General features: G+C 37.3%; 2 protein-coding genes across 3 annotated transcripts in view; one reads left to right on the top strand and one right to left on the bottom strand.

The window, feature by feature from the left end:
- Positions 1-515: 515 nt before the first annotated feature.
- LOC100377001 (protein HTATIP2-like) lies at positions 516-12511 on the bottom strand. 2 transcript variants are annotated; one of them, XM_002742357.4, is made up of 6 exons: positions 12354-12511; positions 4823-5012; positions 3810-3917; positions 2673-2810; positions 2243-2304; positions 516-887 (listed from the first exon to the last, which is right to left on the bottom strand). In XM_002742357.4, the coding sequence occupies exons 1-6, from the start codon at positions 12470-12472 to the stop codon at positions 665-667; spliced, it is 840 nt and encodes a 279-aa protein (XP_002742403.1). In that variant the 5' UTR covers positions 12473-12511; the 3' UTR covers positions 516-664. The 2 variants fall into 2 exon arrangements, with proteins under 2 accessions (XP_002742403.1, XP_085357879.1); XM_085501753.1 differs by lacking the exon at positions 2243-2304 and having other exon boundaries at positions 665-887; positions 12354-12496.
- Positions 12512-18181: 5670 nt separating this feature from the next.
- The window catches only part of LOC102810244 (PAX-interacting protein 1-like), a 28592-nt gene continuing 23137 nt past the window's right edge, over positions 18182-23636 (top strand). Inside the window, exons 1-4 of the mRNA XM_006825968.3 lie at positions 18182-18382; positions 20119-20256; positions 20612-20719; positions 20930-21043. Coding sequence (XP_006826031.1) covers positions 18287-18382; positions 20119-20256; positions 20612-20719; positions 20930-21043 — 456 coding nt within the window. The 5' untranslated portion in view covers positions 18182-18286. The remainder of the gene's footprint in view (positions 18383-20118; positions 20257-20611; positions 20720-20929; positions 21044-23636) is intronic.

Genomic DNA, 23636 nt, shown 5'->3' with positions numbered 1-23636 from the left:
CTTTTCTATTTGGTTATACCAATTTTTATACTTTTTTTGTTTTCATACAACCAATGTTTCCAAAGACACTTTCTATCAACAATATCAAAATGTCATCATAAAATTACAGAAGCCTCACAACATCATGGTTACAACAGCTTGCAAATAAACCAATCAGTGACCCTTCCCTACATTTGAGGCAATCGATCTGTCTTCTTGTTTTATACACTGATTATTTAATCGTCTCATGGTGTTCACTCATGAATATTCAGATCATACCCTTCAAATACAGATCTTAGTATTACCATAGTAACAGAGTATTAAAATATTGAGTGCAGTGATTGGAAAAACTATGGCAGGTGGGAATAAACAGATCATAATTATTATAGGTGAAAATAAAATCCAGTGAATATACTTTTTTACTAGATTTTACATTCAAATTGTCAAAAATCACTGAAATTAAATTCCATACAAAACACTCAAAAATCCTTTCAGCGAAAATTAATTCCAGCTAAAATAAATTATATTACAGTATTCTGTCGTCTATCTCATTGTCAAGTTAAATACAATATTGTTAGAGTCTGGATGTAGTTGTTTAGTAATGGCAATTATATCCCAACCTCCACGTACCCAATTTATTTTTAATACACATTTGATTGATAACCTTTTAAAGTTTATAAAATCATTATTTTTTCTTCAAAGTCCCAGAAATCTGATGTATTGCTTTATTTTCAAAGATTTCCACTTTCTTATCACCAGGTGGAGCGACGCAGTTGTTGACCATCGCCTTGGCAACCGTACTGGTTGGTACTGATATAGCCGTTGGTGCTAAGTAGGTAACTGGTGACAGTAGTTTTTTAAGGACCCACTCACCGGGACGACTTTCTGTACGATCACACAACAACATCCTGCAATGAAATGTGAACAATTTTCCATTTTAGAAATAACAAGCAGCCTGTCGGCTAAAATAGCTCCGCTTTTAGCAGAGACATTTCAATTAAAGAACTGAAGATATCATTAGAAAATAAACAATATGTACATGTATAGTATCAAAGCAATTGGACAAAAATATTCATCAAAATTGGAGAATTAAAGATGTCATCATGAAATGAACAAATTTGAGAGTGGTCCATATGTAGTACCAATATATGTAATATCAAAGCAATTGGCCTTGTGGTTTTTAACAAGAAGTCGAAAATATCACTTTTTACCAAAAATGACAAAAATATTCACCAAAATTAGAGAATTGAAGATATCATTACAAAATGAACAAATCTGAGAGAGGTCCACGTGTAGTACCTATATATGTAATATCAAAGCAATTGGACTTGCGGTTTTTAACAAGAAGTCGAAAATATCACTTTTTACCAAAAATGACAAAAATATTCACCAAAATTAGAGAATTGAAGATATCATTACAAAATGAACAAATCTGAGAGAGGTCTATATGTAGTACCTATATATGTAATATCAAAGCAATTGGACTTGCGATTTTTAACAAGTCGAAAATATCACTTTTTACCAAAAATGACAAAATATTCACCAAAATTAGAGAATTGAAGATATGATCATGAAATGAACAAATCTGAGAGAGGTCTACCCAAGGTACATATACACCAAGTATCAAAGCATTCAGGCTTGTAGTTTTCAAGAAGAAGTCGAATAAGTAAAACATTGACACAAACGACGGACGCCGGACGACAGACGACATACAATCACTCATATGATAAGCTCCGCTCGACAAAGTCGACAGCGGAGCTAAAAACCTGAAATGCTTATGATGTCCAATGTATGTACCAATATAAACAAATCCATCTGTAAACAGCTAAGATCTGGTTCTGGAATGCCAGGAATGCTTAATTTTGATGATTTTTATGCACAAAAATGGCTGTCACTTGGCCATCTTGAATCAGATTGTGAAACAAATTAATGTACATATGTATAATGTCATGTATGATGTATGTATGAAGTAATCAGTCCAGGTATGTCAAAGATACATTTCCAGACACATGCACGAACACACAGAGGCCAATCCCACTGCGTTCGAATAAGGACTAAAAAACAACCTGGGCATTTCCATTTAAGAAACAAAGGTCAATAAAAAGGTAACAATATGGTGATAGATTCCATTTTGGTGAAATTTAACCCTTTTATTTGCCACTAACATTATAGCATTCAACTTCTTGGTCAACAAGTCAAGTTTCATTTCAGTTTCAACTTTACGTTCGATAAATGTATGCAGAATGCTATCCATAATACTCACGAAGGTCTGTATATTGATAATCGGCTGAAATCCAAGTCTGTAATTTCTGATTCAACCAAACCCTGACAAGACAAACAAGTAGTATCTTTTTACAAACAGGGAGCTAAGGAATTCTATTTAATACATTTATTTGTTTAGCTTCAACATTTCAAATGCATTGCTAGTTACCAGTAAAACCCAAACAATTGACAGACACGTTTAATAGTCAGGTTCTGTCAAAGAGGAAGTTCCAGTCATCCCAAATGTGTCTGCACTGGGTATAGAAACAGCACACACTGCTGATGTCACCTCCGATTGGATGACATTCAATCTTCCAACCAGGGATTCTGCAAGCTTGACAGATGGGCAGTAGACATGCAGCACTGCAAGGATCCAAATTATGAATTCTGTTTATGGTGGATGGACACGCTAACCATTGTGGTATACATACCTTGGTTCTCGGATATAGGAATGAACTGTTCTTATTGGCTCCTACCGACGTTAATAAATTGAAATGCTGACATCCTGTCTTCTTTGCAAGCTCTGCTGTTTTCAAGACATAATCATGGTCCACTTTCTTGAACCCCTCCTATAGTGCAAATAAGAAATGTTTAATTTTAAAGCTTTAATTTTAGAAAGTGTATCAAAAATAAAACATAAAAATACAATCTTACCAAAATACATTTCATAATTATCTGTTTTGCAAAGTTTACAATCATCTCCAGCGACGTATATCAATTAAATAAAAAAAGGACGGATTTTCAACAACCAATTACAGAGTGCTTTACTAAAGAAAGAGGCCTCTAACATAAACTGGGATTGGATGTTATTTTGATGATACCTAAACAACTGAATTAGAGGCCACAAATACAGATGGCTGTATTTTAAATTTGCATTCTGAAATAATTGTTCAAGCTTTATTGTGGTCATGTGACTAATATACAACATATTTGTTGGTCTGAATTCATAAATTATTGTGACCCACAATTTCTGACGATTCATATCAACAAATATTTTACATAAAATTCCCCAAACCTAAATAAAGATTTATGAATTCTTGAAACTTGAAAAGTGACCGAATCTTCCGTGTACATGAGGGTTTAATGAGAATTCAGCTCAGAATGGATTGGAGTTATTACATAAACTGTTATCAACAAATACCACAAGAGTAAATACAGTACTGTAAAATACTTTATTTTAGCTGGAATTAATTTTCTAGAGCTGTTTTGTAATGTAAAACATAGATAAAAAGATATATTCGCTGGATTTTATTTTAACTGAATTGTCCTTTCAGCGAAAATAATTTTCATGTGACAATAGGGTATTTTACTACTATAAACACAACAAAACCATCCCCTTCATTTTTATAAATATTTATGAATTTTAATGGCAGTTGAATGCAACCATCCAGAGATGTCATTTGAAAATGAAAACTTCTTGTTTCAGTTGAATTAAAAAATTGATTTGTGAAATGTATTTGTTGTGGCAATAGTATTAAAAGCATGTTCTTTTAACCACAGGTGTGTGTGTGCATACTACTAATAAAGTGAGAGCCTAGGAAAATGGCTCCCTGAGTGGTGGTTCTTACCACGCCAGATTTCCCCCGAGTTGTACCGAGGCAACAGAATCCAACATCGTGATCTTTAAATAGGTCTTCGTATTCATCTAACTTGTCAAAATCAACAACTTTTTGCTCCTGTTAAATAAAAAACATAATCAAAGAAATCTTTAGAATTCTTGTGTGGTACGAAATTATTGAAGGCAAAGACTGAATGCATGACTCAGACAATGAAAATATCACTATTATAGGTACTATGCAAAATATCACTATGCAATGTCTAGTTTATTGAATCAACAAATTACCTAAAATATTCCACATGTTTATGCACATTAGTAAGTACCCTCCCCTCAAAATGGCACAGAGATTGTTTGTTATGCTAATTCTCTTATTATCTAATTGGGTCGTTGCATTGTCTTAAGGATTTACGTACCAGTTGAAGCAAAATGATTAGTGTTTCAGATAATGATGGAAAAGCTAAAAATTTACCTAATATTATGCACAGATTTTTACATGAAACTAATAAGGTTCACAGAAATGTATTTGGCGAAAAACATATTATGCAAATTAGATAATAAATATGAACAGATTTTATTCAAAAACTGATCATGTATGCACATTGTTCCAGGGAACCTATATATACTATAAGTTTCATTAAAATCTGACCAGCAGTTCTTGAGATAATGGTTGAACAGATCGACGTACATACACACACTCTGACATACACTTTTACTTTCCTTTATCTGATCATTTATTTTTAATTGTTTATGTTTTTTCTAAAACATATTTACTTTATTGTAATCAATTTAATACCCTAAAGAGGGTACAATGTCAATAAAGTTTACTTTACTTTACACAGAGACTCCAATTGTGTGTTTTACACAAAGAAGAATATCAGGATAGTTTATGCCTTCAAAAACGTCCTACAGCCACCTAACAATTTTTTGAATATCTCTCTCAGTCACCAAGCTGACCCAACTTGATTTTAGGATTCCAGCCCACTCTATGAATCTGATACACTCCATTGCAATCTTCATACATACCAGTGATTTAAGTTTCTCATCTTCATACTCAACAACCCTTCTACCTAAGAGTGTAACTTTAGAAAATATGTTACTTGTCGCTAACTCTTTGACGAGTTCTTTTCCAACTTCTCCTGTATAACCAACGACAAACGCACTCTGCTGTTTCTCTTGAAAGCTTGCTTTATTTGAATCTGCACTTTCAGCCATTCTGTGATGAGAGAATTAATGTCATGGAATTGAGGTTGAAAAGATCAATAACATACATGTACTCAGTGCAACAAAGGCATTCAATTTATGGTGTCTCATTACAACCAAAACTAAAATCACAACACTCTAAAATATGAGCATTCCAATTTAAATTTTGGGAAATGGGTGTTAAAATATGTGTACCCCAGTAGTTTAATTTAAAATATGTGTACCCCAGTAGTTTAATTTAAATTATGAGAAATGAATGTTAAACATTTATTAACAGTCAGTTTATTCTTAATAGATATCCTTAGGTTTCGTCCCACAGCCTATTATTCCCACATCAAATGACTCACGGCTGTGATGGACTATTTAATATGGAGAGTGACAATTTGATGACACATAGGGGTATGGGGTATACAATTTGACACTCATGTGTGAAGTTTCTTTACAGTTGATTCCAGTGACGTAAATTACTGCTACTGTATGCTGACATGGGGAATTTTCCTGTTGGGCTGGCAATAATAAAACGGTGGTCTAGTAGCATTTTGTTCATGGTATACTACAATTAACGAATGTATTAGTGTTTTAGTTTCTCACTCACTTCTCACATCTAGATACAATTCATGGTCAAAGAGGCTAGACATTATTCAAACCTCTATGGTCATCCCCTTTTATTAAATGGTGTAATTCATTGTGCTTGGAAAAAAAAGTAATTTAAACTAATGCTTTGGGGAAAAACGCCACTTTTTTTGACAAAAGCACCCTCAGCGATGAATATGTTTATTATATAACTTGTATGTATTTCGCATTAGTTAATTGACAGATTTGACAGCAACTATCTTTTTATTTAACCTAAAACTGTTGTTCATTCATTGTATTGGTGGATGAAATAACCTCGCGAAAATTTTAGTACTTGGGAATAATTGGGCGACATAACCAATGGTCGACGTCTTTATCTAATGCATGCTTATTGGTTTTAAAATATTGCATGCAAAGATCTTTTCTAGACTAGCCAAGGTTCATCATATGAAATATTAGATGGTCTAAATAGGCACAAATTGCAGGGAATATTTGATGACATGTCCTGGCCGGTTCTGAATGGCAATGGCCACCTGTTACTCAAAGAGAAATAAGTCTTAGTGAACCCAATGGGAATCTGAAGCAATCATCAAATGTTTTTATGCACTGTAAAATCAATTTGAATGTTTAGTACTTGTTTTCCTTGCAATTCACGCAAATTATATCAATTATCAACATATTATATAGTGCAGTCCCATGATCCCATATTTATTAATTTTAATATTAAACTTAACATACATTGGAATGAATGGTAATAAATGCAATGCACATACAACAAATACAATTAAAGAAAGCTTAGAAAGAACTCCTGGTGCTGGGAGTATTGAAGACACATTAAAAATTAATTAAAAATTACTTGTACTTGAGATATTGATGAAAAAGCTGAAAATCTGATGAGAACCAACAAATTATGAAGTATTATGCTAATTAGAGGATTAATAAGAACAGATTTCGCCCCCAAACTAATAATACTCTGTCAAACTGTACTAGTCTATACATTGTCCTAGAGCATCTATGTACCAAATTTCATTGAAATGGCATGATTAGTACTTGAAATATCAAAAGATGAAAATGTATTAATTATGCAAATTAGGTAAATAACTTGTACAGATATTAACCTAGAAACTATCAGGTCTCTGCATCGTCCTACAGCATCTATGTTCCAAGTTTCATTGAAATGTGATGATTAGTGCTTGACATATCAAAAAGCGAAAATTGATTAATTATGCAAATTAGGCAATTAATATGCACATATGTTAACCTTAAAACTATCAGGTATGTGCATTGTCCTATGACATATATGCACCAAGTTTCATTGAAATGTGATGATGAGTACTTGAGATATCATTGGAAAAGCCAAAAATTTACTAAACATTATGCAAATTAGGTAATTAATATGCATATATTTTTACCAAAACTAATCAAATTTGCGCATTAGTTTAGTCTATGTAGCAAGTGTTATCACAATCCAATATGTGCCTCCTTTGATATCAGTGGAACAGTCATAGAACAACTAAAAATTAGCTAATTACCATACAAATTAAGTTATTCATATATTAATATAATTATATATTAGGCCAGGAAAAAGAAATTCTCTTTTTCTTTTTCATGTAAATTTTAAAATGAGGCAGCGAGGCGATTTTTGTTTTATTTGAATACTGAGCTAAAATGGGGGAAATTTGAGACAAGTGCGAGTACAAGTGCGAGTACAATCGCATTTTGGAATGCTTTAGAAGGAAAAAAACGTTCGAGGCGCATAGCTTAAAATGATGCGCACGGAAACGAGAAACACGAAAAATGCCCACGAACCTGCATCTCTACCTTAATATATAGTTCTACTATATAATATTCTCCAAAACCCTAATCAAATCTGCGCATTAGCCCATAGCATCTACGCATTAAGTTTCAACAAAAACCAACATATGGTTCTTGAGATATGATGAGGGACTGTGGTCAATGATGTCTTCCACCGTGTCACGCCATGACCTAGTCTCACAACATGACTTTGGCATGACCCCTTACTGTATGATCGTTCTGTTTAATTGTTAAGCATGGATTTATTATCGTTATTATCATTATATTGTCACATGATTTGTTTATGTGTAATCTCTTAAGTATCTTTACTGACAGGGGTGTGTAGCTGGTTGTTTGAAATCCCTACCTCTTATCAGACAGAAATAAACTCAAATTGCCCTAACCCTAACCCATTTTCAAACAAACTGTGCATATTTGACACCCCTTTCCAGATCGTTAAGCACAAATGGTAAACAGCGAATCAGATGATCCATTTCAGGTTTATTCATTCCGGGAAATCGGGGGTGGTCAGTTAGATGGACTCCCGGGGATAGACTTTGATGATCGAAATGAAGTTACAGAAAGAAAAAATCAGCTTCATTCTCCTGATTGTTGGATCACTCAAGCTCTAGAGACAGTCTTTGGAAAATATGGACACCTTTCAGACAGAAATAATGAAAAAGGACACTCCTTTTCAGACAGACCTGGGTAAAATAACATACCATTTTTTTCTGAATGTTTCTGACATGGAATGACAACCATGCTTTATTCCTCAGCTCCTGAGAGCGAGGTTATTTGTAGATACATGTGTGTATGTTGGCGATAGCTGCTGTGTCTGCGGAAGTACTACCGGTATGGGAGATTGCATGATGGGAGTGAAAAGTTTTTTGATCAGTATTTTAGAAAAGTGAAAACTTGATTGACTGTGAAATAAAGGTTGGTTTTAAATAAAAAATATCATGGAATCTGGATGAAATAATGAAAGGAAATTGAACTGGTATGAAAGGGCAGTAAATGTGGCAAGAATGCAAGGTCAGAATCCGGGGGTCAAAATACGTCACAATACATCCATCATCTTCCATCGGCTGTCAACAACTACGGATGCGGTAAAAGTCTTGATTTGCAGTTTGCGTGAATGGCTGGGGGGGGGGGGATCATGCCAATTCTGTGCTTCAGTAACAGTATTTGCTGCTTTTTTGTGCAATAGAAATAAAATCAAGAAATGCTGTCAAAGGACATTTCCTTCTAGTAAACAAAACAACCCTGGGACGTTTATCTTGAGAAATTGAGAAGACGAAAATCTATTGGGACATTCGTTGTTGTGAAACAATGGACATACTTCTCCAGGGTATCAAGACTAGTTATTAGAAGATTATTAGAAGAGGGGAACTGCTGCTTTATGGAAGAGCAAATTTCAATGTCATTGGCCACAGTAATTCTAAATCGATGTTGGTTGTAATTGGTGTTACCTGGTGTAGAAGTAATAACATTACGATGTTTTCGGGTTTAATGGTAAATTATTAATATTAATGAATTAATAGTAAATGGTAGACTCCCTTTTGAATTACATCAACCAGTCTAACCTGGTTGACAACAATGAAATTCTAACAGCAAGGTAATTAGGACAAATTAATAAAAATATACAAACATCATTTATATCAACTTGGGAAAGTGAGTTACATAACGACAATCAATCAAAACAAAATGAGAAATAAATAAGTTAAGAACATACAGAGAATTAAAAAACAATTTTGCTTTTGAACTCTACTAGTACCTTGTTACCCTGCAAAATATTGAGATGCGCGAAAATTTAAATAATTCCGCCTCAGTCACCATAACTTGAAAACTGAGACTGACAGACACTATGGAATACCCCTTGCTAATAGATTATGTATCCTTTGTGATCAGAATCAAGTAGAAGATGAGTATCACCTAATGATGTCATGAAAAAGTTTTTCCCCCGATAGAAATGTCTTACTTGAAATAGCAAAAAAAACAAAATTTGTCATTAAAGACAGAATTCATAGTCTTGCTAAACAATAGTGGGTCTAACACTCCCTGTAGCTCAGTGACAATTTTCTTTCCCAGTTAAGTTTTGCATTTTTTCTCTCTTTTTATTGTATAATTGAACTATACAAAATTTGACTTATGTCACCAAATTGTACGTTTTGATGACTCGTATGCAATTGTATTATTATATTTCTGATATACTCGAAGTGAATCTCAGCACTGTGCTTTTTATAAATGTTATGGTTCAGTTAATAATTCATGGAAACTATACAGAAAATCACATTATTTTTTTGTTCATAGTTTTTCTAAATTTCAGTTTTTTATTGTTCATAATTATTTACAGCAATAACACTTTTTTCTGTTGTGAAACCATTTCCAGTTATCATGATTGTGTACATGACAGCTTTCCCCCACACAATAAAACATGTATGGGTATGTGCGAGTATGTTTCATGGGTTTATACTAGACCACTTGTTTGCTTTAATTCCAACTATATCTCCGGAAATATCACTTGTTGTTTATCATCCATATTTCATTATCCCACAATGTCTGGCAATTCTAACTAACTACTATTGCGTAGCCTTGCTTCTACTCCCATATTTTCCTTCACAGTGAAGGTTAATGCAGATATATTGTAAATTACACAGAGGTAACATTACAATACATTTCCCTTCACATTCCCCTGTATTACATAACAATCTTTGTGCTGAGGCAGTTATGGTTCTACAACCATCACCAGTTCTCTTAAGCAAATAACACCGAATAAACGGCAAGGTAAAGACTATGTCTAATTATAGTAAATACGTACTGCGTGCGTGACTCGAACCGGCGCTCGCGTACGGCACCTAATCGCCTAGCTTCACGCCACTACACGTCTTCCCCTCGGCCACCGGGCATCCCCAAAAAAGGATGCTTAATAACCGAGCTTATTACGTGCAGAGAACGTGAAACCCGTCCACGCGATACGCGCCACACAGCATGGCCAGAATGCGGCAAAGGCCTTCAGATCTGGCTGTAGTAGGATGGTGAAAGTAACGGTACAGCATTTTAACAGTGAATAAGTACTGAGAAATAATTTTTAAACTCATAGTTGCTGTCGACATAGGAAGTAAAGTAAGCAAATAACACCGAATAAACGGCAAGGTAAAGACTATGTCTAATTATAGTAAATACGTACTGCGTGCGTGACTCGAACCGGCGCTCGCGTACGGCACCTAATCGCCTAGCTTCACGCCACTACACGTCTTCCCCTCGGCCACCGGGCATCCCCAAAAAAGGATGCTTAATAACCGAGCTTATTACGTGCAGAGAACGTGAAACCCGTCCACGCGATACGCGCCACACAGCATGGCCAGAATGCGGCAAAGGCCTTCAGATCTGGCTGTAGTAGGATGGTGAAAGTAACGGTACAGCATTTTAACAGTGAATAAGTACTGAGAAATAATTTTTAAACTCATAGTTGCTGTCGACATAGGAAGTAAAGTAAGCAAATAACACCGAATAAACGGCAAGGTAAAGACTATGTCTAATTATAGTAAATACGTACTGCGTGCGTGACTCGAACCGGCGCTCGCGTACGGCACCTAATCGCCTAGCTTCACGCCACTACACGTCTTCCCCTCGGCCACCGGGCATCCCCAAAAAAGGATGCTTAATAACCGAGCTTATTACGTGCAGAGAACGTGAAACCCGTCCACGCGATACGCGCCACACAGCATGGCCAGAATGCGGCAAAGGCCTTCAGATCTGGCTGTAGTAGGATGGTGAAAGTAACGGTACAGCATTTTAACAGTGAATAAGTACTGAGAAATAATTTTTAAACTCATAGTTGCTGTCGACATAGGAGCGCCGGTTCGAGTCACGCACGCAGTACGTATTTACTATAATTAGACATAGTCTTTACCTTGCCGTTTATTCGGTGTTATTTGCTTACTTTACTTCCTATGTCGACAGCAACTATGAGTTTAAAAATTATTTCTCAGTACTTATTCACTGTTAAAATGCTGTACCGTTACTTTCACCATCCTACTACAGCCAGATCTGAAGGCCTTTGCCGCATTCTGGCCATGCTGTGTGGCGCGTATCGCGTGGACGGGTTTCACGTTCTCTGCACGTAATAAGCTCGGTTATTAAGCATCCTTTTTTGGGGATGCCCGGTGGCCGAGGGGAAGACGTGTAGTGGCGTGAAGCTAGGCGATTAGGTGCCGTACGCGAGCGCCGGTTCGAGTCACGCACGCAGTACGTATTTACTATAATTAGACATAGTCTTTACCTTGCCGTTTATTCGGTGTTATTTGCTTACTTTACTTCCTATGTCGACAGCAACTATGAGTTTAAAAATTATTTCTCAGTACTTATTCACTGTTAAAATGCTGTACCGTTACTTTCACCATCCTACTACAGCCAGATCTGAAGGCCTTTGCCGCATTCTGGCCATGCTGTGTGGCGCGTATCGCGTGGACGGGTTTCACGTTCTCTGCACGTAATAAGCTCGGTTATTAAGCATCCTTTTTTGGGGATGCCCGGTGGCCGAGGGGAAGACGTGTAGTGGCGTGAAGCTAGGCGATTAGGTGCCGTACGCGAGCGCCGGTTCGAGTCACGCACGCAGTACGTATTTACTATAATTAGACATAGTCTTTACCTTGCCGTTTATTCGGTGTTATTTGCTTACTTTACTTCCTATGTCGACAGCAACTATGAGTTTAAAAATTATTTACCAGTTCTCTTGTTGTACTTAGATCTATGTCCATTTTTAGGATACGACTTCAATAAAGACTATTATTATTACATACAGCATTTCCATTGGGGGGGGTACTGAGCAGTTAAACCATAGACAGTATAGTAGGACTGATCACAGTCCCTCCACTATGGACTAATTAAACGAGTCCGATTGAAGGTCATGTATTGTGGTGACCTCACCAATTCGTGTGTAGGTATGCAACCTATCCAAAAATTAATCACTTAATACGCATAATACCTGAAATTCCAATCTTCGTTATCTGCGGGAGTATTGTCCAACTGTATGGCTATGCCTAATAAGAGAGACACAACTGCGGTCAGAAATATTCCACAGAGCTGTCCCCACGTCCACTGCATGTGTTAAATATGAACGAGTGAACGACCAGCAGTTCGTCGTTTCCATAAAAACTAGTTCACATACGGTACTAAGATCGATGTTTGAAGAGCGCCACCATCGGTTTTGTGACTCGATCCCTACGTTTAAAAATGATGGAGATTGTCCAACAGTGTTAAAGCGCGGTGGTCGTCGCGCAGCGCGTGTTCGAATTCCATGTAAATAAACAATGTATTTTACACGCGTTGTATACGTCGCTATGAGTACCATATCGAACAGGACGCGGCACGACGACTGCCGCCCTTTAATAATAAGATTCGTCTACGATTGGCAAACCCTAAAAAGCAGAATTCTGTAATTCCGACCGTATATAAATTACAAGAGGACTTTAATTATTCCAGTTTATAAACTGTTCATAGATTAGTTTTCAAATAATTGCTGAAACATTCACGTATCGTCGTCATCAGGGGACAATATAATGTGTGGAGTGCTCTTGTAACATTTACCATAACAGCCAGTCACAAATGTTGGTGGCAAAATAAATTGTGCTTTCCTATAAATTCTACTATATTTCATTCGGAAATGCATGTGTGTTAATATTAATACCTTTTAAAGACTTAAAGTGCATGTGAAATGCCCACCCACAAATTTCCTATTTTGGATAGTTATTGATTATTGGGTTGAAAATGATTAATCGTGTCGTGTCCGAGTAAATTTGAGATATTTCTCGTGTTGTAACCACGCCCACCTATTCTGAAATAGATAGTTTCCGGTTTCAGGCCCGTAGCCAGCACTTTTGAATAGGGGGTTCGAAAACAACAATTATATATATGATGTGAAATGTGTGAATTTTATAATATTCAAAAAGTGTTTTTGAGCTCTGTTACAGACATTTTTATATTATCGGTTTTAAATTAAATTTTATTGGTAAGATATTTCACATAACACCTTTGAACTATTTTACCATTTTAGAGAAGGGGTCCTGAGCCATTCCTCACCTACAGGCAAACACATCCACATCATTGATCCACTACGGCAAAATGTTGTACACAAAAAAGACAAGACTGTACGTATCTTAGCATTATTGTTTAAGTATTTTAAGGTAGAAGGCTACTTACGAGTTTTTTCGCTCTTCGCAGATGTTAGCGCACATAAAAGTGACACGATTTCATGTCGAAATCTGTCTACAATTATTCATTTTAGTATTGGTCAATTTTGTATTATGTAATTTTATTTCTGTACAGGGCCTCAGCCTATCGTATAAAACATAATGGGTAGAAAAGTGCATAGCACGTTTTAAACACAATACAACATCCATGTAAACATATGGTACTAAGTTAAGCTGAATTCATATTCATCTCGTCGCTTGAAAACTTTTAAAAGATATAGAGCTATTTGATATATGGTGTGGCAGTTTGTGTAGCGACGAAGTAAGCCCAGACTGTCAGTATTTGCATAAATGCATAGGGTTATTGACAAAATATCAGCCCTTAGATCATTATAAAATGGACATATAAAAACAAAGTGAATTTCATTTTCTACCATGCTAAATTCAAACGTTTCACTGCAAAAACTAAAAAAATTATTGATCGAACTGTATTTTTGTGTGTCTACCTAATTCAACATTATGTTTATGGCCAAAACAGCGAAAACTCGTCAGTATATATTTTAGTCTATAATTGCTTGCCAATGAATCTCCCAGGTTATAATACTACTTTGATTTTTCCAAAAGTACACAGCCTGGATGATTGTGAAATTGAGACATGCCACTATTTCTTTATTCTTTGAGTAAATATCTCTAAAAAATTTGCCGATACCATATTTGAACAGGAGATTATTATGTGGGTCAGGGTTTCCCAAGCAAGTCTGCCGGTCTTGTCTAATCGTTTAAGCATGATATAACATGTTTTGGGGTTTCAGTAATTTTAACCAATATGAGATACAACGCTTGAAATAACCACAGCACAATGGCAGCCTTCCACAATCGTCTAACATCGCTGCATTGTTTGTACAACTATTAATACTAAGTACCGGGTAGATATCTGCAAAATATTATCTGTACCCTCTCTATTTCCGAATTTACGTACCCCCATATCGCTACCATAAGAAATAGTTGGCACAATGATTGCATCAAACAAATTAAATGCACTAACCAATGGCATACTACCAAGTTTCTTACAGTATGTAAATATATTTGGTTCACTGTAAATCTGTTTTTAGAGGGCGGTAAAATAATATGCATACAGTGGCAGTTTAGCAGCGATCTCAATAGACTTCAATGACTACAACTCCTTTTATGAACCCACTAAAAATATAGTAAATTTTCTGAGACATCAAAAAAAAATGTTTGCAATTTATGATTCATCGCATAGTTCCAGTGCTGAAGCAACACTGTAGGGTAAATTGTTGGCTGCAAGAAACTCTTCAACCTATACAACTCGTGATGATAAAATCTTCGTCATTTTTTTAATGATCTGTTTAACCCGTAGCTGTACACTATTGTCCAATAACACAGGCTACACGTACTAATACAATAAGTTAACTACATTTGGCTGATACACTTAGAACAAAACAGTATATATGCCATCATTAACTTGAAGAATACAAAACTAATGAACCGAACTAGGAAAGTACAGTGTCGTGTTGTGTTGTCGTGTCAATCCCGTTCGATCCCCACACTTTACTAACTGAGCGAACATTAGCACAAGACAAAGTGCCCTATTCAGGACCACCACATCGTTCAGAGAGTGACTACTATTACATTATTGTTTCAATGTTGCTTTAATATTTGACATCAGGTGCTTGAACGCGATTTTCATTACACCATCGCGAAAAAACCGAATAAAAGCTTGCCAATTTATAACAACCTGTTTGGGTTGGCTGCTGTTGAGCTGAGACGGCATAACACGACTGACATTTAAAGCTCGTTGCCACCTAAATGCTCATTACTATGCATTACTCATTACATTACTCTGATAGTTACATCATGGAGTCAAGTGATTTAAACAATGATAATTATTTTAATTAATACTGTTTGTTTTATTATGTTCTAATCTACGATCATAAATCTATTCACTTCCAAAATTTAGGGGGTTCGACCGAAACCCCCCCCCCCAAAAAAAAAACAAACTACGGGCCTGCCGGTTTTCCGACTCAAGCCGAATTAAAAGGGCATCACCAAACGCCAAAATATAAGAGGAAGCTATACGCTTGCCCTATACTTTTATAATACTGCGTTATTTAACGAAACTGTTAACGATATAAATATATACTTTGGTCGGTATTTTTTTGAAACGTATTATTTTTGGCGGACTCAGCAACGCGTATAGTAATCGTGTGAGAATTTTTGCGTTTGCTAATGATCCGAATGTGTGATATCTGTAGACAAATAAAAAATCAATGAGAAAAAGTTGGGATGGACATTCTCCATATACCGTCATACCGCAGATTCTCACACCGAATATCTGTTCAGCTTGGGTTTGAAGACAATTGCCAAAAAAATTAAACCTGGCACAGTACTAACACTTTTTAAAGAACCAGATTCCGGACCAGACCATGTTCACCGCTTCGGCTTTCAGAAGAGAGAGAAACGTCGGATAAGTGTTTCAATGTTATGAGAATCATCTGAATAACGTTGTAGAGGCCATGTAGTCTATGTTACTAGTATGTAAACGCGTTGCAATGACGTGGCGCGAAAACCGATGTGTCGGCCAAACAGGAAATTACACAGCACGTTGGTAATTGTTTTTAATTACGCTGTCTAAAAGTTTATGAAATGTTTTGTGATGTTAAATGTGCATTGCGGCATTTTGTAAATCATTTTACTGAAAAAAAACATCAGGCCAGAGGGACTGTCGTTCAAATTATTGTCGACATAGAAGAAAGAAGTTCATCATGTCATGGTAGCTAACACCAACATGAGGACGTCTGGCAATTACTGCAAAGCAGGTGTTTATGCCAATTAACATTTAGAATTTAAAAAAAACTATTACTCTGGTTGTCACAAATTCATATTCAAATTAGTACCAATCGTTTATAATTTTACAAATAGCTTGATATTTCGATATAAAAATTTAATATTAATTTAATTTAATTTAATATTTTAATATGTATTTTAGGTATGCTATAGGTCAATTAAAGAATTGTATTTGAAACAATAAAGTTACTACTGTTTGAACATCCAAAAGAATAATTGTTTTCTATTTATTTATTTCATTCAAATAAAAAGGCAATACTAAAATTTACTATGGTGGCATGTTTTAATGTTACATTTGTCGCCATTGATTAGAGATTTGATTTCCATTGCACAGCAGTCACTTTTCCGTCATTTGCACGTACCAGTCTTTATCTGTCACTGTTTTTTTTTTTTTACCTCTACAGGTTATTTTTCAGCATCTATTTTTTGACATTGATGATAAAAAGTTTATACGACTTGCATATTTATAACTCATCAATTTGTGAACAGTGTCCAGCATAAAATATCGAAAACAAAACTCGTTTGCGAAACTAGTTTAAGCTAAAACTAACCAGACTATTTAGACCAAACAAGTTTACCATACTCTGTACTGAGACCGAATTTCAACAAACTAAGGGTGTCAACTCATACAGCACGAATCAGATCATGTACAACGTTTCGTCCTTCATACGTTCAACACAGAAATAATCTATTTGAAGGAGCAAGACAAATATTTGACAATTAAACACTTAAGCACCAATTAAGCTTCATCTTGAGAAACAGATGTATGTCAATCCAATACTAGTATTTGAAAATCCGATTCAAATCTAGATAGCACAACTACCAGGATTTCGATTATATTTGAATATCTTTTCAATTTTTAGACCTTGTTGTCTCACATTTTTCAAAATTATTTTAGTCTAGTTAATCTTATACATCATACAAATTAAAGTTCTACTCCAATTTAATCAAAATTATTTTATTTCTTATATATTGGATATTGATGAAATTACGTAACAGTGAGTTTTGTACATTTACTTCTAATGATATTAATTTTATAGATTCAGATTTTTTCATATCAGTCATATATTTGGTTATATTGAACACCGTCCCCCAAATGCTTATATTCACGACTTTTGTTTTTTCTTCTCTTTTTATCTTTTTTATGCTCAAACTTTATTGTATTTTTTATCTAGATTCCAACTGGTGACATGCTTTAAATAAAGTATATTATTATTATTAATATTATTGCCGAAATGGTTGGGTTTTCGTTCGCGTAACACTAAAATACATGTATGCAGTTTTTTCCAGGTCTTTCGTTAGAGATGTTGGCTGTACGCTGATTGGGGACATGATGTTGCCTGTGTTCTAGGTCAATTATATAGTCAGAATCAATGGGGGTTTAAATGACGGTGGTCGTCGCGCAGCGCGTGTTAGAATTTCACGTAAACAAGCAATGTAATTTTGCACGAGTTTTATACGTTACTATGGACCACAAATTAACCAGGACGTGAGACGAGCACCATTCTTTACTGTATAATTGTATTAAATCACAGGCCGCAGTATTCTGTCAGCCCTTTCTTATTTTACGACGTCGCAAAACATAATCATTCGGGTCGTTTGGTGCACTCGTTTTTAATATCTAAACAAACTATCTATTTCTATTTAAATATATTTGATATTATACAGTCTGTAATAATAATTTGAATTAAATCAATATCGTTGAATAATTACTGTTTTCCGAGTGTAAATGTACACGAATATCTCATACTCTTTTGCGGTAGGTGGCCGAGCATGCGCTGTGCAAACGCGCCAAGCTTTGTTGAGATCGTCGGATTGTTTTGGAATGTCCATTGCATACAACTAACATACTCCACGCATAATGGTGGAAAAGAAGGATGACTCGAATGATGCGACAGTTCCCAATGACTTGTTTAAGGATATTCGGTATTACCTCATCGGAACCGTTGATGAACGTGTAAGTAACCCCAACCACAGACTCTGGTACAAGACCAATCCGCCGGTTTACGGACGAGTATCCGGTATCTCGATAGTTGGCTATGGTTTTCTTCAGTAAAAATAAGAACACCTTCGTGTATGTAATTGTTGTCACAGATTTGCAGTTAAAATATCAAACACTCTACAGCAATGTTAGTGACAAAAAAAACAACTACGGACCAAATACTAACAAACTGATGTATTGGATACTTGTATTTTTTACCCGGCCTTTTAGCGAACGTGTTTCACCAGGTGTGTCTAATAAGCAACACATACAGACGGCTTGAACGAGTTTAGTAGCAATTCTTGGCTTGTGTAGTTTTGCGACGCGATGTTGTTTACAGGTTCTCTGTACCAATCCGATGTAATTACTTGTACATGTATATCTCGGTGTGTGCTAACCATCGAATTATAAAGCCCTCTTCCTTTGAATGTATATTTGAATACTAAGTATTTTAATCTAGGCTTGAAAATTTCACGGGTGGTGGGTTTCAACGTTTGTGTTCTTCCGTTCACACCCGGGCAGGGGGAGTCAGGAAGTCAGACAGGCTATGATACCATCAGAATATTCATTAAAATAACCAAATTTACCGTGATGCAAAGTGATACCTCATTGTATGACTTCTCTTTGACCTCAAATTAAGGCAACTACAAGTAAACAAAACATGTAAACAAAATTAGCATAATAAAATATGTATCAAAACCAGCCTCCCAACTCATAAACATCCAGTTCCTGCCATGTAAAGATTAATTTCGGGAATTGTGTTCATCTTCTCATTTTAATATGTGAAAAAAACGGCACGTACCAAGATGCTGACATCGATATACAAATCTTGTCAAAATGGCGTTGTTCATGTTAACGTGGTCAATCGAAAAACCTGTGATATTTCTGATTCTTGGGAGCTCATAACAATTCAAGTTAACTATACAACAAATAATGACTTTATTTGATACACCAGTATAAAACAATTCTTCAATTTTTGTATATAAATGAATTTTTTTAACACTGAATAGCGTACATTGTCATTTCAAAACGTCGCCATTTGCATTTATAATTGAAAAGAGCATCCATAAAAATCACCCAATTTAACATTAATAAAATGCGGTGTGACAAATAACAACGTTTTGATCATAAAATGTCAAAATCGAAGACAAATATAGGTTTTGCGCCATGATAAGGGTAAATACGCCGGCTAAAATATGACCTTATACAGATATCCTGATTACAAAATTATGTGAAAAAGCGTGAATTCTGGAATAAACAACTAAGTTGTAGGACCGGCTGTGTAATGATCATGTGACATGTCCCTTTGTTAGGGAAGGAGACCAATTCACACCAAATAAAATGACATTTCCAGACCAGGGATAGAGGGACTTTGCTGCAGGTCATAGTGGCTGATTTGAAATTAAATGCAAGTATATCAAGCAAATCCCTACTGGAAACCTATAGGCTGGGGCTAATGGATTGATTTCAGCAGAATACCACTGTAGAAACACATGCATGGATATAGTGACAAAAAGAGCATCAAAATCTGTGATTGCCCCACCTCCTAATTGTATATTGCAACCCATCTAATTTTTGCATATTGCTCACTGTGTCTGGGACGAAATTGATGGGAGCATTAGTTTCTTTGTAAAATTGAGAAAGCATTTGGTGTGAAACCACGAGTGAGAAGCATCATGTGGTCGCAAACATATTTTTGCTCTAATCTCCAGGTTTCTGAGTTATTGGACAAAGGAGGAGGGAAAGAAGAGACATATCTGACCACTTTTGTGACTCATGTGATCTCTGATGAAACGGATCATGATGAGATCAGCGAAGCAAAGGAGATTTTTGATCTGCCTGTTGTCACGGTAATTTCATATTCAATAAATGCAACATTTGTAAAATACATAAAGCCAACAATGTTTCCACAAATACTTTATGTAAACCACTGTTTCAATGTCCTGATGAAAGACATAGTCATTAACCAATTATTTCCATGACCTGATGTGAGGCATACTCACTACTGTAAAAAACTTTATTTTAGCCATTATTAATTTTTGCCGAAAAGACGTTTTTTTCAGTCTTGTATGAAGTTTATTTTCACTGAATCATAGTTACAAATTAATTTCAAGTAAAAATAAAGTAATTTACAGTTTATCACTGTACCACACCAAGGTATGTGTTTTCAACATTGATAGCAGAGTTTTGTTTGCCTTCTTACAGTCAAAGTGGGTGTTCATGTCTATTAAATGTAGATGTCTGCTTCCATTTGCTGCCTTTGTTCCCGAATCAACTCAGATATTCAGTGGTGTTGTAGCATGTCCATCGCAAGTGAGTATCGGTCAATCTGTTATGAAAACTTTGAAACATCCATTATTCAAGTCGTATTGTTTTCTCCTTCATGAAATTGTTCAGGCGTTTTCACTACCAGTACTTCCTTTTTAGAAACATTGAATAATAATATAAAACACAAACAATCACACACATTATAATATTTCTAAAGATGCAATACAATTATTTTTACCTATATTGTTTTACTAGATTGCTGATGAAGATCGTGATAAACTATGGGCTATGATCACTTTCTTTGGTGGTAAATGTCAGCTGAATTTAACCGCACAATGCACACATCTCATAGTACCGACTGCTGAAGGTGTAAGTATTTATAGTCAAATTTGCCTTTATGTTGCTGTATTGGATTTCATTTTGCTTTAACAAATTTGGTTCCAGTGCTATATCTCCAGCGCTATATTCTTTGACCAAACATTTTCCAACCTAAGATATACATAATACATCACATATACGTTTCACATATGCACGATTATTCACTACGTTCAATTACCCACCATAGACTCCGGTCAGTGAAAATGACTATTTTGAACTGTAGACATTAATCAGCGATTCTGTCGGTGACGGAGAGATAGAATGTAGGTCAGGGGAAGCCCCATAACCCCAAGATTCTTTTACCCCTTACGTCACGAACCCGCGTGACCGAGGCCATATGGCAGCGCCATAAACGGCCGTACAATCACTCTTTTTTTCATCTCTGCCTCGCCGGGAATGATTCTGAGCGGCTCTGCCTGGCTCTGTTGCTTTTTCCTGTTCGGGTTTCTAGCTTGGGTTGTTGCCGCTGCACGGCATCCGACATTGTAGCTGGTAGGATAAGTTTTCCTTGTCTTTTTTACCCTCGTGCCGTTTTCCCCTTTGTGTGTAGTATTTTTCACAACAAAGAAATTAAAATCCGGCGCCACTACGTAACCAGTTGGTTTTCATGGCGGCAACTGTATTTCGTTTTTCCTCATGCATGTCGTCTTTTATTGACAATGTATTTAGCAATATATAGATGTAATGACAGCACCAGAGCTCGCTGCCGTTTTCTTTTCGGTCTCCTTGTGTTTCTAGTCGACTGTGCAGTGGTTTTATTCAGAATTTACCAGCATAGAATCCGCATCCGAGATACTTTGTCGTAGTTGTGTTCGGGGTTTTTGCGTGAAGGTGTGTGTTTTTTCACTGGAGTTCTGAGGCCTGAGATTTTCTCTCAGAGCCATCAAAATCGCTGAGACCGACTGCGTCACAGCAAGGTCGCGCGTCCAGTAAACAAATCGGTTAAAGTGATTTGCGTGTTTTGCATGAGTGGAAAGTCCTCACACTCGGCTACCAGTGCTTCGTGTACCGGGACGTCGAGTCGGAGGCCCGATGGTGAAGGTACCGATATTTTTCTCGATCTCCCCCGCTGATTGGAGGGCATCCTCACTGTCTGTTTTTTCAGGCTGTGGCTTACCCGATTTTACCGGTTGCAGCGAGGCTGTGCCCCTGGAGGCTTTTCTCCTATGGGGCCCGTTGCGGGTCCCTTTGTGGACCCTTCCTCGCACGGCGCCGGGTTTGCCTCCGAGTTGAGGGCTTTGGTCGAAGGACTGTCGGGGCAATTGCGTCCCTGGCAGGCCGGGTAGATCAGACGCAGTCGGAGCGAGCTGTCTCCTCTGTGTTCAATCGGTGGGCAAGCAGGACGAAACACGAAAGCATGTTTGCATTCAAACACGTCTCTTCCGGGGAACCCCCATTCCCAGCCGCGGCTCTCCCACTATTTTGGGGGGAGGCCAAGGCTCAGGCTAATTGTACCGGGCCTCCTCTGGGGCCTCGGGCACTGAATGCCAACGGGGGACCGCAGCCAAGCCTCCGATCTTGGGGCAGGGCTTTCAGGGCTGGGCACACGTTGACCCCTCCTACTTTCAGCCAGCTAGGGTTCATCACGCGGTAACGGTAGAACGGTAATGAATTTATCTTTGTGTCCGGTCTCTGCTGTGGGTTTTGACTCCCTTCTTTCCAATCCACGGGCGTCCCCAGAGGGAACCGACCCTGTCATGAACACACTCCCTCCCACATATTTAAAGTGAAAGAAGACGCAGTTCGCTTGTGACGGATATGACTCGGTGAGCCACGCTTTTGGGGTGATGCTGAGTATCATCTATCCCAGTGATACGATGTAAATACCCCCACCCTTGATCCTAAGGCGACCACCTAAGGTTGCTTCAACCCTTATGGGATCACGGGCGTCGGGATCCAAAGCAACGCCGCCGGCACGTCTCTCCCTGTCCGTCCGAGTGCGGAGTGGGGCGCAGAGCACGCAAACGGTGTTGATGGGCGGCATTGGTCAGCCGCAGAGGATGTAACGCTTAAAGCCCCTGGGTGGGGAAAACATTAGGCAACACTTCCCGCTGGACCAAACGCTACCCGGTTGGTGTGGTTTCGGGATCAGACCCCATAGCGTGGGATGAGACCAAAACGCCCCCAACCGGATTCCAAGGCTCCTTCCCCAGACCTTGGTACCACGAATTTAGCAAACTGGGCAAAGGGGGCAGCCGCGTTCCATGGGCGTCCTTGCCAATCAAAGACGTCCCATTCAGCCCTGAGGGCAGAGTTGCTTGAGTGCATTATTGTGCGCGCCCAGGACTCCGTAGACCTTGGAGGCAGAACGCACCAGCCTCCTAGACCAAGCAACATTTTTACTGGTGGGCCACTGCACATCCACGTGCGACACCCCCTAGTGTCACCTGGCTCTCTTGGCCGATGCCAAAACTGTGCTACGAGACGCGGCCTTAGACGCACGTGTTTTCGCCGACAAGCTGAGTCGGGGTACGTCCCACCTCAGTGACGCAGACTGGACATCCTCCACCCTCTTTGTTCAGGGAATGGTGGGTACAGTCACGGAACTTCGGAGTGCAATGAACCAGCGGGTTCAGATCGAATC

Source organism: Saccoglossus kowalevskii, chromosome 7 (assembly GCF_978046115.1).
Source record: "Saccoglossus kowalevskii chromosome 7, keSacKowa6.1, whole genome shotgun sequence".
NCBI lineage: Eukaryota > Metazoa > Hemichordata > Enteropneusta > Harrimaniidae > Saccoglossus > Saccoglossus kowalevskii.
This window is presented reverse-complemented; position numbering and strand designations above follow the sequence as displayed.